The 15,058-nt window shown below is 47.3% G+C and overlaps 1 protein-coding gene across 1 annotated transcript in view; it reads right to left on the reverse strand.

Moving 5' to 3' along the window:
- LOC143956887 (uncharacterized) overlaps positions 1 to 15,058 on the reverse strand; it is a 41,773-nt gene that overhangs the window by 1,018 nt on the left and 25,697 nt on the right. Inside the window, exons 7-8 of the mRNA XM_077467049.1 lie at positions 11,365 to 11,428; positions 10,140 to 10,275 (exon numbers count right to left, since the gene is read on the reverse strand). Of these exons, the coding sequence (XP_077323175.1) occupies positions 10,140 to 10,275; positions 11,365 to 11,428 (200 nt within the window). The remainder of the gene's footprint in view (positions 1 to 10,139; positions 10,276 to 11,364; positions 11,429 to 15,058) is intronic.

Here is a 15,058-nt window from a genome sequence, read left to right on the forward strand (position 1 = left end):
GACTAGAAAAACGACGTCCTATACACTGCAATGCAACCTTCGGCCGTGTAAACCCTTTCTGAGCATGCGCCATACTTAGTTCGTCCAACTTGCCTACACACGAGCGGACTGTCCGCTGAAACCAAGTTTGGATGGACAAAACCAAGTTTGAACGGACTGTCTTACGGAAATTCCGTAAGACTTTGTTCGTCAGATTGTCCGCTGAAAAAGTCCGCTGAAGCCCACACACGAGCGGATTGTCCGCTGAAACACGGTTCAGCGGACTAAGTTGGACAGACAATCCGCCCGTGTGTACGCGGCCTAAGTCCCATTGCTGATGCCAGTGGAATAAAATAAAGCCTATTGTCGGTGTCATTGGGAAAAAAATAAATCCTCTTTTTGGTGTCATTTGGAATAAAATAAGTAAAATCATTGGTGTCAGTGAGATATAATAATCATCATTCTTAGTGTCAGTGGGCTAAAATAATTTCCATTGTTGGTGTCAGTGGGATATAATAAAATAAGCCCCATGGTTGGTGTCATTGGTATAAAACAATTCCCATCATTGGTGTCAGTGGGATAAAAAGTCCCATTGTTGGAGTTAGTGGAATAAAATAAGCCTGATCATTGGTGTCAATAGAATAAAATAAGCCCCATAGTTGGTGTCAGTGGAATAAAATAAGTCCCATTGTTGGTATAAGTGGAATGAAATAAGCCCATCATTGGTGTAAGTAGACTAAAAAAAGACCAATTTTTGGTGTCACAGAATTAAAATAAACCTCAAGGCTTATAAAATAAATTCCATGGTTGGTTTGTTAGGGCTGGGCTCAGCCCTTCCTTCTCTGAGCTGGCCGCTCAGCTGTCGGCTGATTGCCAACTCCTATCTCTCCACAGTGACTCACCTGTTGATGATATCCTGCTCGTCAGTCCTGCCTACTTAACCCGTCCAGCCCAGATGATCTCTGCCTTCACCTCGGTCACATCTCTAGAGACGCTCTCCTGTGTTCCTGTTAAAAACTTGCTTGGCTGACATTCCTTTTGGCTCCGGATCCTGCTTGATGTTTTACTACTGTCAGAAACCATGAATCAGACTGAGACCGAAGTACAGTTAAATCTCACTTAATGAACCATGACACTACCTGCCTGGAGTTTGCATGTTCTCCCTGTGCCTGCGTGGGTTTCCTCCAGGTACTCCGGTTTCCTCCCACACTCCAAAGACATGCAGGTTAATTGGCTTCTGTCCAAAATTGGCCTTAGTATATGAATGGGGACCTTAGATTGTGGGCTCCTTGAGGGTAGGGACCAATTTGAGTGTGCAATGTACAGGGATAGGGGTAGGCACTCACTCAGGTTGAATTGGATGGACTGGTGTCTTTATTCAACCTTACTAACTATGAAACTATGAACAATTAATAACAAAAAAAAAAGGTAAATGTAGTCAAAACATAGTCAGAGTTTAGGATCCGGAACGGATAGTCAGACAAGCCAAAAACGTCAGGGAGCCGGAGATGAGCGTAGTAGAACATCAAGCAGGATCTGGAGACAGAAGGAATGTCAGCCAAGCAAGTCTTTAACAGGAACCCCAGAGAGCATCTCTAGAGATGTGACCAAGGCTTGTCTGATTATCTGTTCCGGATCCTGATCTCTGGCTATGTTTTGACTACGTTTACTCTCTTTACTTTTTTTTATTATTATTAAACAAGTGAGATTTAACTGTACTTCTGCTCCAGTCTGATTCATGGTTTCTGACAGTAGGCGAAGGCCATGAATTCAGAAGATACAGTCAATCCACTTGTTGGTAATATTTTTTCCAGATTGGATGAGCAAGATCACCGCATGAATCAGTTTGCCATGGTGTTACAAACGCTCCTGAGTCGCACAGCTCAACTGGAGTCTCCCGCGGTGGCTGCTCCGGTACAATCTATGTTGTAGGCCGTCCCTGCTGCTGCTCCAGTCTCTGTGCAGGCACCTGCCTTGAGTATTACCTCTATAAGAGGTATGTCTGGTTCCGCTCCGCTTCCTCAGTGATTTGGGGGCGATCCAGTTCAATGCAGAGGGTTTCTCAACCAGGTTGAGATATACTTTGAGATGCTGCCCCAGGTGTTTCTCACGGACAGAAGCAAAGTAGGTTTTGTGATATCTTTGCTTTCTGAGAGAGCCTTGGCCTGGGCTAACCCTCTATGGGAGACGCAAAACCTGTTGTCTTGAGTTACCCTGAATTTGTGGTTTCTTTAAAAGGGTTTTTGACATTCCCGCACGCTGCGCTTCTGCTGCCAAGTGCCTCATGTCCATCAAACAGAGTACGAGAACTGTTGACGATTACGCCATTGAATTTCGTACTCTGGCAGCAGAAGTTGCTTGGAACAATGAGGCCCTCATTGCTGCTTTTTCTCACGGTCTCTCGGATACCATCGCGGATGAGATAGCAGCCCGAGATATATCCGCTGAGCTGGAGAAGTTGATCACATTTGCCATCCTCATTGACTCCAGACTCAGAAAAATACTCTCTTTTAGGGAACGCTTGCAGAAGCCTCCTGTATATTTGTCTCCGAGCTTTGCAGTCCCACCCATGCCTCCCTCACCTCCCATGCCTCCTGGTACCGAGTCAGTCAGTGAAGATGAACCCATGCACTTGGACTTCACACGTCTCTCTGTGTATGAGAGAACCCTTAGGAGGAGGGAGAGATTGTGCCTTTATTGTGGCCAGGCAGATCACTTTTTGAAGTCTTGTCCTACCCGTCCAGGGAACACCTGAGCCTTGAAGTCCTGTCATGGACAGACCTTAGGTGGCGTTGTTTTGTCCCCAGTTATCCAGAAGGATAAGCCCCTGGTTTCAGTTACCCTTTCTTAGGCTGAGTCATCCATCGAGATACAGGCTCTCATTGACTCTGGGGCTCCAGGCCTGTTCATTGATGCTGCCTTTGTATAGAAGCACTCGGTTCCGGTGCAGCTGTGTGACACTCCACTTGCCATTGAGGCTCTTGACAGGAGACCTCTACAGCCTGCCCATGTGACTCATGAGACGGTTCCATTGTCCATCGCCATAGGGGCTCTTCACCTTGAAATAATCCAATTCCAAGTTATTTCCTCACCTAAGTTTCCACTGGTTATTGGTTATCCTTGGTTACAGAGGCACAACCCCTCTTTTGATTGGCTCCATGCTGAAGTTCTCTCCTGGTTGCCCCAATGCAGTAAGACATGCTTCCAGATGGTAGCCAAGGTCCGGTGCACTTCTTCTCTCTCCTCCTTACCGGAGGAGTACCACAATTTTAGTGATATCCTTGACAAAGGTCAAGCCGGTAGTTTGCCTCCACACCAGTCGTATGATTGTGCAATTGACCTTCAACCTGGTGTCATACCCCCTCACGGCTGGGTTTACCCTTTGTCGTTCTTGGAGAATAAGACCATGGAGGAGTAGATGCACTTTCTCGAGGTTTCATCCGCAAATCCTCGTCTCCTGCTGGTGCTGGTTTCTTCTTTGTGAAGAAGAGGAGTGGTGAACTAAGACCTTGTATTGATTATAGGGGTCTCAATCATTTCACGGTTAGGAATGCCTACCCGATTCCGTTGATTATGGAGTTATTTGACTGCCTCAAGGGAGCAACGGTTTTCACAAAGCTTGATTTGAGAGGAGGATACAATCTCATGAGGATTAAGGAGGGCGATGAGTGAAAAAAATATGTGTTTTTAATACCTGAACGGGCCATAATGAGTACCTCGTAATGCTTTTTGGCCTTTGTAATGCCCCAGCAGTTTTCTATTGCGTTGTCCTCCGAGATTTGTTGCAGTTTTGTGTGGTGGTTTATCTCGATGATATCCTCATATTTTCAAGTCCCTGGAGAGCCACCACACAGATGTCTGTCATGTGCTTCAGAAACTAAGAGAGAACAATCTCTATTGTGGAGAAGTTTGAATTCCATCGTGAACAGGTTCAATTCCATGTCACTTCCACTGCTGGTTTTTCGATGGACCTAGAGAAACTTTCAGCATTCCTACAGTGGCTCCGACCCCTGGGTTTACAACCTCTGCAGCATTTTCTTGGCTTTGCCAACTATTATCGGAAGTTTATTCATAACTTCTCGTCTCTGGTCAAGCCCCTGACTGAAAAGACGAGGAAGGACGGTAACCCACGGTGTTTGTCTCTGGAGTCCATTAAGGCCTTTGAGAGTCTCAAGGCTGGCTTTGTTTCCTCTCCTGTGTTTGCACATCCTGATCCTATGTTACCTTTTATCCTTGTGGTTGATGCTTCTGAGACTGGACTTGGCGCCCTTCTGTCCCAACGTCCTACCTCTGAGAGAGCTACGCATCCTTGTGGCTACTTTTCCAAGAAATTGTCACCTGCGGAGTGCAATTACGAGATTGGTGACAGAGAGCTGTTAACGATCATTTTAGCCCTGGAAGAATGCAGACATCCCCTCAAAGGTACCACTGTGTTGTTTCTCATTTTTACTGACAATAAGAATCTCACATTCTTGTCTGAGGCTAAATGCCTCTCTCCCAGAAGGGCACGATGGGCTCTTTTCTTGTCTAGTTTCTATTACATTGTCTCATTCTTACCCGGCACTAAGATTGTAAGGGCTGACGCTTTGTCACAACAATTTTCCTCCACTTCCAAGATGGAGTCGGTTCCGGTTCCTGTGATTCCTCCTGATCGTATTCTGGCTACAGTTTGCACCAGTCTCACCTCTCCTTTGGGTGACGAAATTATTGCTGCTCAGGTTCATGGTCCTCCTGAGAAATCTTTTGACAGCTGCTTTGTCCCAGGGAGTCTCCGTACTGCCATGCTCCAGACTTACCATTTTCCCAAGTCTGCTTGCCATCCTGGGAAGAATCAACTAGGGATGCACCGAATGGGTTTTTTGGCGCCGAAACTGATACCGAAAATGAAAAATACACTAGGCCGAAAACCGAAACCGATACCGAAACAGCACCGATACCGAAAATGACTGTTTTTAAAAAATATTTTTATACAGGAGGTGGTCAGAGACTGGTGACATGCTACAGCAGGTGGTCAGAGACTGGTGACATGCTACAGCAGGTGGTCAGAGACTGTTGACATGCTACAGCAGGTGGTCAGATACTGGTGACATGCTACAGCAGGTGGTCAGAGACTGGTGACATGCTACAGCAGGTGGTCAGAGACTGGTGACATGCTACAGCAGGTGGTCAGAGACTGTTGACATGCTACAGCAGGTGGTCAGAGACTGTTGACATGCTACAGCAGGTGGTCAGAGACTGTTGACATGCTACAGCAGGTGGTCAGAGACTGGTGACATGCTACAGCAGGTGGTCAGAGACTGGTGGCATGCTACAGCAGGTGGTCAGAGACTGGTGGCATGCTACAGCAGGTGGTCAGATACTGGTGACATGCTACAGCAGGTGGTCAGAGACTGTTGACATGCTACAGCAGGTGGTCAGAGACTGTTGACATGCTGCAGCAGGTGGTCAGAGACTGTTGACATGCTACAGCAGGTGGTCAGAGACTGGTGGCATGCTACAGCAGGTGGTCAGAGACTGTTGACATGCTACAGCAGGTGGTCAGAGACTGGTGGCATGCTACAGGAGGTGGTCAGAGACTGGTGGCATGCTACAGGAGGTGGCCAGAGACTGGTGGCATGCTACAGGAGGTGGCCAGAGACTGCAGGCATGCTACAGGAGATCAATGCAGCCTCACTGTGCCCAGCAGCCTACCAGTGCCCGCCATGTAGCCTGCCTGTGCCTCACCAGTGCATATAAACATACACATATAAAAACACGCACACACATATATAAACATACAATACACATATAACACATACATGCGCGCACACACACATAGAAACATACACACTTAACACACATATAAACATGCACACATATCACACACACACACAATATATATAAAAAAAAAAATATATATATATATATATATATATATATATATATATATATATATATATATATATATATATATAAAAATATATATATATATAAAAAAAAAAATATATATATATATATATATATATATATATATATATGCACACACACACATACAACACACAGGCATACAAACACATATATATACATACAGTCTTTTTTTTTAAATTGGCAGCTCCATGCTGGGTACTGCACTCTAGGGGGAGGCAGAGAGCACAGCACACACTGCTAGAGGCCTCTCCTTTGGTTTCACTTTCACAGTAAACATCGTGCCCGAACTCCTGCACAGCCGATGTGTTACACATCGGCTGAGGAAACATATGCAGCCACCGCTATGGAGAGGAGGGGGACTTTAGAGCGAGACCCCACAGGCTGACTGCAGCATAGGTGAGGAGGGAGGGGAGGAGGAGAGCTAAAAACAGAATTACACCCCCGTGATGGGCGGCACCGGGGGCGGGGCCAAGCTCCGCAAGCCCCGCCCCATTTTCGGCACCAGTATCGGCGGAAATTCTCTTTCGGCTTTTTGCCGAAAGGGCCATTTTCGGCCGATATGTTTCGGCGGCCGAAATTTCGGTGCATCACTAGAATCAACTCTTTTGGGCCATCTCCCAACAATTTTGGTGGCCTAGTCTATGTGCTGATGTAACTGCTTTTGTAGCTGCCTGTTCCATGTGTGCTCAGAGTAAGACTCCACAACACCTTCCAGTGAGCCTCCTACAACCCATACCCAATGGAGAGAGGCCCTGGACCCACCTGTCTATGGATTTCATTGTGGAACTACCCAACTCCCAGGGCAACACAGTTATCATTATGGTGATTGACCAGTTCTCGAAAATGTCTCATTGTATTCCACTTAAGAAGTTGCCCACTTCTAAGGAACTGGCTTCCATTTTTTCTTGGGAGATCTTTCGCTTACATGGGCTACCCAAAGAGATTGTCTCGGACAGGGGTAGTTAGTTTGTGTCCCGGCTTCTGGCAAGCCTTTTATGCACAGTTGGGAATTCAGCTTGCTTTCTCCTTTGCATATCACCCGCAGTCTAATGGGGCAGCAGAACGAGCCAATCAGTCCTTGGAGCAATTCCTATGTTGCTATATTTCTGAACATCATCGCGCTTCCTGATTGTCCCCGTTAATGGCGAATTATGGTTTCCACCCTTTCATGTTGCCTGACTCATTTGTTCCACAGAGTATTTCTGCGTTAGAGGAGTATCTCTGTGGTCTTCGTTCCACTTGGGCACAAGTCCAGGAGGCTTTGCGTCATGCTAATGATAGGTACAGACTCCATGCTGACCGCAGACGCCTGCCTGCGCCTTCCTACCAGGTTGGGGACAGGGTCTGGCTGTCATCTCGCAACCTCCGACTTTGTGTTCCCTCTCTAAAGTTTGCACCTTGGTTTATTGGGCCTTTCCGTTTTCTTCGCAGGATTAACCCAGTGGCTTACGCATTAGACCTTCCTTCCAATATGCGTATCTCAAATGTATTTCATGTCTCCTTATTAAAACCTTTGGTCTGCAATCGCTTTACCACCTCGGTGCCTCGTCCTTACCCTGTACAGGTTGAGAACCACGAGAAGTATGAAGTACAGTCCATTTTTACTCCCGTAGGTTCCGTGGGCGCATACAGTACCTGGTGCATTGGAAAGGGTACGGATCGAAGGAACACTCTTGCGTCTCATCCTCGGACGTACATGCCCTGTCCTCCTCCGTGATTTCCATAGACGTTTTCCCCTCAAGCTTGGTGGTCCTCAAGGGGGAGGGATCATTGAGGAGGGGGTACTGTCAGGGCTGGGCTCAGCCCTTCCTTCTTTGAGCTGGCCGCTCAGTTGTCGGCTAATTGTCAGCTCCTATCACTCCACAATGACTCACCTGTTGATGATATCCTGCTCGTCAGTCCTGCCTACTTAAGCCGCCCAGTCCAGATGATCTCTGCCTTCGCCTTGATCACATCTCTAGCGATGCTCTCCTGTGTTCCTGTTAAAGACTTGCTTGGCTGATATTCCTTCTGTTTCCAGATCCTGCTTGCTGTTCTACAATGTTCATCTCTGACTCCCTGAGGTTTTTGGCTTGTCTGACTATCCGTTCCGGTTCCTGAACTCTGGCTATGTTTTGACCAGGTTTACTCTGTTTACCTTTTTTTATTATTATTAAACAAGTGAGATTTAAAGTGGTTGTAAACCCTCCCCTACAACTTTGTCCCATGTAAATCAGCATAAAAAAAAAAAAATGAACACCGCTTGTAGATATCTCCTTACTTGTTTAGTATTGTTGTAATCCTTGTTGTTCTGTAGAATGAAGTCACTGAGCATGCCCAGATCTCCCCTGATTTAAGGCACACTCTCTATGTCTTGTCTATCTGTTATCAGGACTTCCTACAGCACAACTCTGAACTCTGCTAATCACTCAGAGCTTCCTCCTACACACCATGTGACCTCACATACAGTCTAAACTTGTTTCCCTTTGTCAGACTTATCAGCTTCAGCTGATAAGACTGCAGTAATGGCCATTAGACATCGGCACAAGTAAATACTATGAAATACACAAGTAAGCTATGAATAGGGAAGCAGGGTTGCCATAGAAATGTTGGATTGAGAAGGAGGCTTGGTTAACAGTACAGGAAGTGCTCAATGTAAGGGCGGAAATACACTCCACTGTGGACTCAGAAAACAATACTTAAAGCGGGAGTCCGCCGGGACTCCGCGTTTTTTTTTTTTTTTTTTAAAGTCAGCAGCTACAAATACTGCAGCTGCTGACTTTTAAAATAGTGACACTTACCTGTCCAGCGCGCCCGCGATGTCGGCACCCGAAGCCGATCTCTAGATCGTCACTCGAGTGCTGCCGCCGCCATTTTGGGTATGGGAATCAGGAAATGGAGCCTTTCGGCTTCATTTCCCGGTTCCCTACTGCGCATTGCGCGAGCCGCGCTGCGCAATGAGGACGGTCCCCACTGCCTCTGGGATCTGTGTGTTTCCCAGCAGGCAGCGGGGCACTTGCGGAAGGGGGCGGGCACTTGCGGAAAGGGGCGCAATCTACGCCCCTTTCCGCAGAGAGCTATCCCGGAAGTGGGTGCAGATACCTGTACTGTACAGGTATCTGCACCCCCCTCCCCCCTGAAAGGTGCCAATTGTGGCACCGGAGGGGGGGAGGATTCCGATGAGCGGAAGGTCCATTTTAGGGTGGACCTCCGCTTTAAGATGGCGCTGCCTAACCCCTGGAAACAAGTTTTTTAAAGTTTCTTTTAACAGTAAGAAATATGCGATTTGGGCTGGATTACAGTGGCTATAGTCTGATAATGACTTATTATAATGGACTAAATTAAAAGAAGCATCAGAGTGGGAGTGTTTACTTCCTCTTTAACTGTACTTCTGTCTCAGTCTGATTCATGGTTTCTGACATGATGTCAATGGAATAATAAAAGTCTTATCATTGGTGTTAGTGGGATAAAATAAGTCCTATAGTTGGCGTTCCATCCAGTGGCGGCCGCTCCATAATCAGCGCAGGGGTGCCGCCCCCCATCCATGCATCCAGCCCCCTGATCTACATAAAGGGTGCCAGACACATGGATTCCAATGGCGAGGTTTATTTTTTGAAGCACATGATTAGAGCCAGAGGCTCTAATAGGCTTCACAACAGGGGGCTCGGGGCATAGAGCACTGTGTTCTGATCCCACCCAGTTGTGTGACACATTTGCTAATCCGCCTCATACTCCTCCTGGCCAATCAGATAGCCCCCTATTGGCCAGGGAGTCTTAGGACTCCCTGGCCAATCATGTCTCAGGACACACTTCTAGTTTCTATTCGGCTGGAAGGTGAATGTCTGTGTGCTCGGTGGAGCGGCCCCGGCTCTTCCATCTCCTTTCCTCCATGCTGCCATGCCTCACGAGGTAGGGCAGCCTCTGGGGTGACCACTGTTGTTTGTCTCCTGCAGTAGGGTGATTGGTCACCGCCTGTACTACTCTACTAAGTAGGAAGTCCAACATGTCTATGTAATAAACAAATATGGCTGCACCCGTCTACATATATAATAAATACTGATTACAGAAACATAGTAAAGCAGATGGGATTCAAAGGAAATATTTAGCAGGGCCCTGATGTAAGGGTACATGAATGATGTACAATGACCTGATTAACCAATCAGAAATCATCTCTTAGCGGAAATGAAATTGTCATTGTCTTACCCAGGGCACAGAGAAGGGGATCTCTCACTTCCTATAGGAAAATTAAACTTTGGAAAAAAAAAATGACTGACCAGAATAATTTTCTCCTTGCGTTGATGTTTTTTTAAGTCCACCTCCATAGAAAAAAAAGAGCAGACCGCCAGAATGTACACCACAGCCAGACAAGGAAGGAAAATCTTCAGAATTTCCGGACGGTAAGCAGAATTTCTGATTAAAAAGAAAATAAATATATATAAAAAAAAATAACTCAATCAAATCAGTCAATAAAACGAATAGCCTATTACAAGCGAATAAAAAAGCAGCTTATACTGCAATACCTTCAATCTGGAACTGTCCTTCCAAGTAATACCGTTCAGGCTCAGTATAGAGGAGATACTGGAGGTAGAGGAGGGGCTCAGTATAGAGGAGATACTGGAGGTAGAGGATGGGCTCAGTATAGAGGAGATACTGGAGGTAGAGGAGAGGCTCAGTATAGAGGAGATACTGGAGGTAGAGGAGAGGTTCAGTATAGAGGAGATACTGGATGTAGAAGAGAGGCTCAATATAGAGGAGATACTGGAGGTAGAGGGGAGGCTCAGTATAGAGGAGATACTGGAGGTAGAGGAGAGGCTCAGTGTAGAGGAGATACTGGAGGTAGAGGAGAGGCTCAGTATAGAGGATATACTGGAGTTAGAGGAGAGGTTCAGTATAGAGGAGATACTGGAGGTAGAGGAGAGGCTCAGTGTAGAGGAGATACTGGAGGTAGAGGAGAGGCTCAGTATAGAGGATATACTGGAGTTAGAGGAGAGGTTCAGTATAGAGGAGATACTGGATGTAGAAGAGAGGCTCAATATAGAGGAGATACTGGAGGTAGAGGGGAGGCTCAGTATAGAGGAGATACTGGAGGTAGAGGAGAGGCTCAGTATAGAGGAGATAATGGAATTAGAGAAGAGGTTCAGTATAGAGGAGATACTGGAGGTAGAGGGGAGGCTCGGTATAGAGGAGATACTGGAGGTAGAGGAGAGGCTCAGTACAGAGGAGATACTGGAGGTAGAGGAGAGGCTCAGTATAGAGGATATAATGGAATTAGAGGAGAGGATCAGTACTGGTAGAGCACTGGAAGTAGAGGTCAGACTAAGTATATGGGGTACACTGGAAGTGGGGGGAAAGGTGTGTACCAATGAAAGCATTCTTCTGCCAACTATCTGGGCCCTCCAGTTACAATTTGCAGACCTTATTAACTTTTTTAGATTTTTCCCACCAATAATAAATTAATGTGTAAAAAAAAATGTGAATGAGATGTCCACCACTTCTCACCTAACTTCATCCTCATTTTTCTTATCGTCTTTCTCCACTTCACAGAAAGGATCGGTTATGTTATCTTAAAAAGTTAGAACAAAGCAGAGTTCACACAGCTCCTCCACACACTACTCTGTAGTTCCTCTGAAAGTCATTTTACAAAAATTACAAGATTTACTAACATTTCATAAGCCGTCTTTCCTTTCTATTAAAACCACAACTCAAAGTATAGGACAGAACATCTATCTCTGGTTTCGGAGGACTTTTGCTGGACTTTTAGCTCGTTCCACGGGAAACAAACCTCATTTAGAGCAGTGTTTTTTTTTTGTTTTTTTTCTTTCTTCCCCCACAATACATGACGGCTTCTTTCTCCCGCTGACAATGGTTGTTAAGGAAGCAGCGGGTGCCGACATCTGCAGCAAACTTAGCAACCAGTGACATCACCGGCTCTATTCATTTGTTTGGACAGAAATTCCTGGGCATGTAAACAAAGTGGCATCGATAGCGAAGACATCGTTGACCAAATATATCCATGTGATCATACCTTGTCAATGATATCACTGAATATACCCCGCCCCTTTGTTTCAATTACAGGTGAGGACCAAAGCTGTCGTTTGGAAGCGGTATTTGGTGACTGCATTTCTGCAGTCTCTCCACCCCCCCCCCCCCCCGCAGTCATCATTGTACGATTGCAGCAAGCCACAAAGTGAGAGGCTGCAGCAAGGGCACCAGGTTTTACATGACTGTGCCATCTGTGAGTCGGCATCCCACTCCAAGAAGTAGATGGTGACCCTGGATGATGCCTGAAAAAAGATGGCGCCATCCTTCTACGGGAAAAAAGCAGGAGAAGGCATTGTCAACGGGAGACCTTTGACAATAAGAACCCCAAGAGTGTTACATGCAGTGGCGTTGCTAGGGGGGGCAGGGGGTGCGGGCCACACCCGGGTGACACCCGCTAGAGGGGTGACACCCATTGGTAGCAACATCCTTAACACCGCCCACTGCCCTACGCTGTGATCTGCGCCTCTCTGGTCTCAGCGGAGCGGACTGGAGCCCCGTCTCCCCCTCCTCTCTGTTTACATCTACGCAGGAGGAGGAGGAGCCTGAGGGACACACATCACTTTGAGTGTGTATATCCGTCCGCTATGGTCTGTATACTTCCTTATTTACTATATGTAGATGTGCATGTGCAGGGGGGGGCACCATACTGAGGGGGGTAAGCAGTAAGGGGGTCTATACTGAGGGGGTATGCACTAAGGGGGGTCTATACTGAGGGGGGTCTATTCTGATGTTGAGGTATGCACTGAGGAGGGTCTATACTGATGGGGGTATGCACTGAGGGGGGTATATATTGAGGGGGGTCTATACTGATGGTGAGGTATGCACTGAGGGGGGTCTATACTGAGGGAGGGTCTATTCTGATGTAGAGATATGCACTGAGGAGGGTCTATACTGATGGGGGTCTATACTGATGGTGGGGTATGCACTGAGGGGGGGGGTCTTTACTGAGGGAGGGTCTATTCTGATGTAGAGATATGCCCTGAGGGGGGCTATACTGAGGGGGGTCTATACTGATGGTGGGGTATGCACTGAGGGGGGGTCTATACTGATGGGGGGGTATGCACTGAGGGGGGGTCTATATTAAGGGGGTCTATACTGATGGTGGGGTATGCACTGAGGGGGGTCTATACTGATGGGGGGGGGTATGCACTGAGGGGGGTCTATATTGAGGGGGGTCTATACTGATGGTGGGGTATGCACTGAGGGGGGTCTATACTGAGGGAGGGTCTATTCTGATGTAGAGGTATGCATTGAGGAGGGTCTATACTGATGGGGGGGGTATGCACTGAGGGGGGTCTATACTGATGGTGGGGTATGCACTGAGGGGGTCTATACTGAGGGAGGGTCTATTCTGATGTAGAGGTATGCACTGAGGAGGGTCTATACTGATGGGGGGGTATGCACTGAGGGGGGGTCTATATTGAGGGCGGTCTATACTGATGGTGGGGTATGCACTGAGGGGGGTCTATACTGAGGGGGGGTCTATACTGATGGTGGGGTATGCACTGAGGGGGGTCTATACTGAGGGAGGGTCTATTCTGATGTAGAGGTGTGCACTGAGGAGGGTCTATACTGATGGGGGGTATGCACTGAGAGGGGTCTATACTTATGGGGGGGTATGCACTGAGGGGGGGTCTATTCTGATGTAGAGGTATGCACTGAGGAGGGTCTATACTGAGAGGGGTATGCACTCAGGGGTCTATACTGATGAGAGGGTATGCACTGAGGGGAGTTTAACCCTAGTGAGTCCACTGGTTACATGGACACATCATCACTCAACATGCTGCACTGAAGATAAAATAATACATCTGATGCGTAATTAGTAAATTTTGTTGATGTTATAATACGGCCATTGGAATAGCTTTATGGAAATCATCCTGCCCCATGGAGAATAAATACAGAGCAGTGTGATGGTTCATCTGGTACAACCACATGAAACACCAACAAGTATCTCCAGTTCTCCCATCTACAGCTGCCCCTGCCTGGCTTTTACACATAACTCAATGTACTGTATATCTTTACAGGAGGGGTGCTACTTAGTGAGAAATGCTCTTCTTAAAGAGAACCTGTCCTGGCACACATATAGGATCTGCCAGATGGCGCCATCCTTCTTCGAGAAAAAAGCAGGAGAAGGCATTGTCAATAGGAGACTTCTGACAATAAGGACCCCAAGAGTGTTGCATGCAGTGGCGTTGCTGGGGGGGGCGGGGGGGGTGCACCCGGGTGACACCCATTGCACCCTTCCTGTAAAGATATACAGTACATTGAATTATGTGTAAAAGCCAGGCAGGGAACAGCTGTGAGTCACTGACCTGCACCAAGCATGTAGCCAGTGAAGTGCCACAGTACCTGCTATAATACCATTTTCTTTATCAGTCACTAGGGAGATGTCAGGACCTGGATCACCTGCTGGTGGCACTGTGGTTCCCAAAGCGGAAAGTTGTATTTCCAGTGTCCACCATCAGGTATCTCCCAGCAGCCAAGGGATCCCAGTTATCAATCTCCACCTGATGCTGGCTGCTGGGAGGGTATTTAGGCCCTCCACTACCAGTACCTTTTAGTTTTACGTGTTTTGCCTGCCAAAGAGAGACATGATAGCGGATTCATCCTGAGCCTTAGTCCTGATCCTGCCCTGTGCCTTGCTGTCTTGTACCTGCTCCCCTTCTTCCCGATCCCAGTCTTTTTTTCCCCCTCCCCAACTGTTCCTTGCACCTCCAGTTTTACCCTATTTATTCTATCCACATTTCCCATTTTGGATATATTCTATATACTGTAGCTTATTTGCTATTTTGCCTACTGTTACTTAAAGGGTAAGTTCACCTTACATAGGACCCCCTCCTCACCGCTCTGGTCCTGCTGACCTGGAGCACGCTGATATCCCGCTATGAGCCCTCGCATAGCCACCTCACCAATCCAGGGCTTAGAAATCCCCTCAGCTTTGCCTCCTGTTCATTCCCGTCAACAGAACAGGCTATGCAGGTTCTGATTGGTCGGCGCCACCCGTGTGACGGCGCTGACCAATTAGAATGCTCCTAAACGTACCTGCTGATGGGGTACATTTTGGAGATTAAGTCGAGGGGATTTCTAAGCCCCGGACTGGTGAGGCGGCTATACGAGGGCTCATAGTGGGGTATCGCTGCACTCCAGGTCA

Source organism: Lithobates pipiens, unplaced genomic scaffold (genome assembly GCF_037356315.1).
Source record: "Lithobates pipiens isolate NorthernLeopardFrog02 unplaced genomic scaffold, aLitPip1_a1.2 Scaffold_44, whole genome shotgun sequence".
NCBI lineage: Eukaryota > Metazoa > Chordata > Amphibia > Anura > Ranidae > Lithobates > Lithobates pipiens.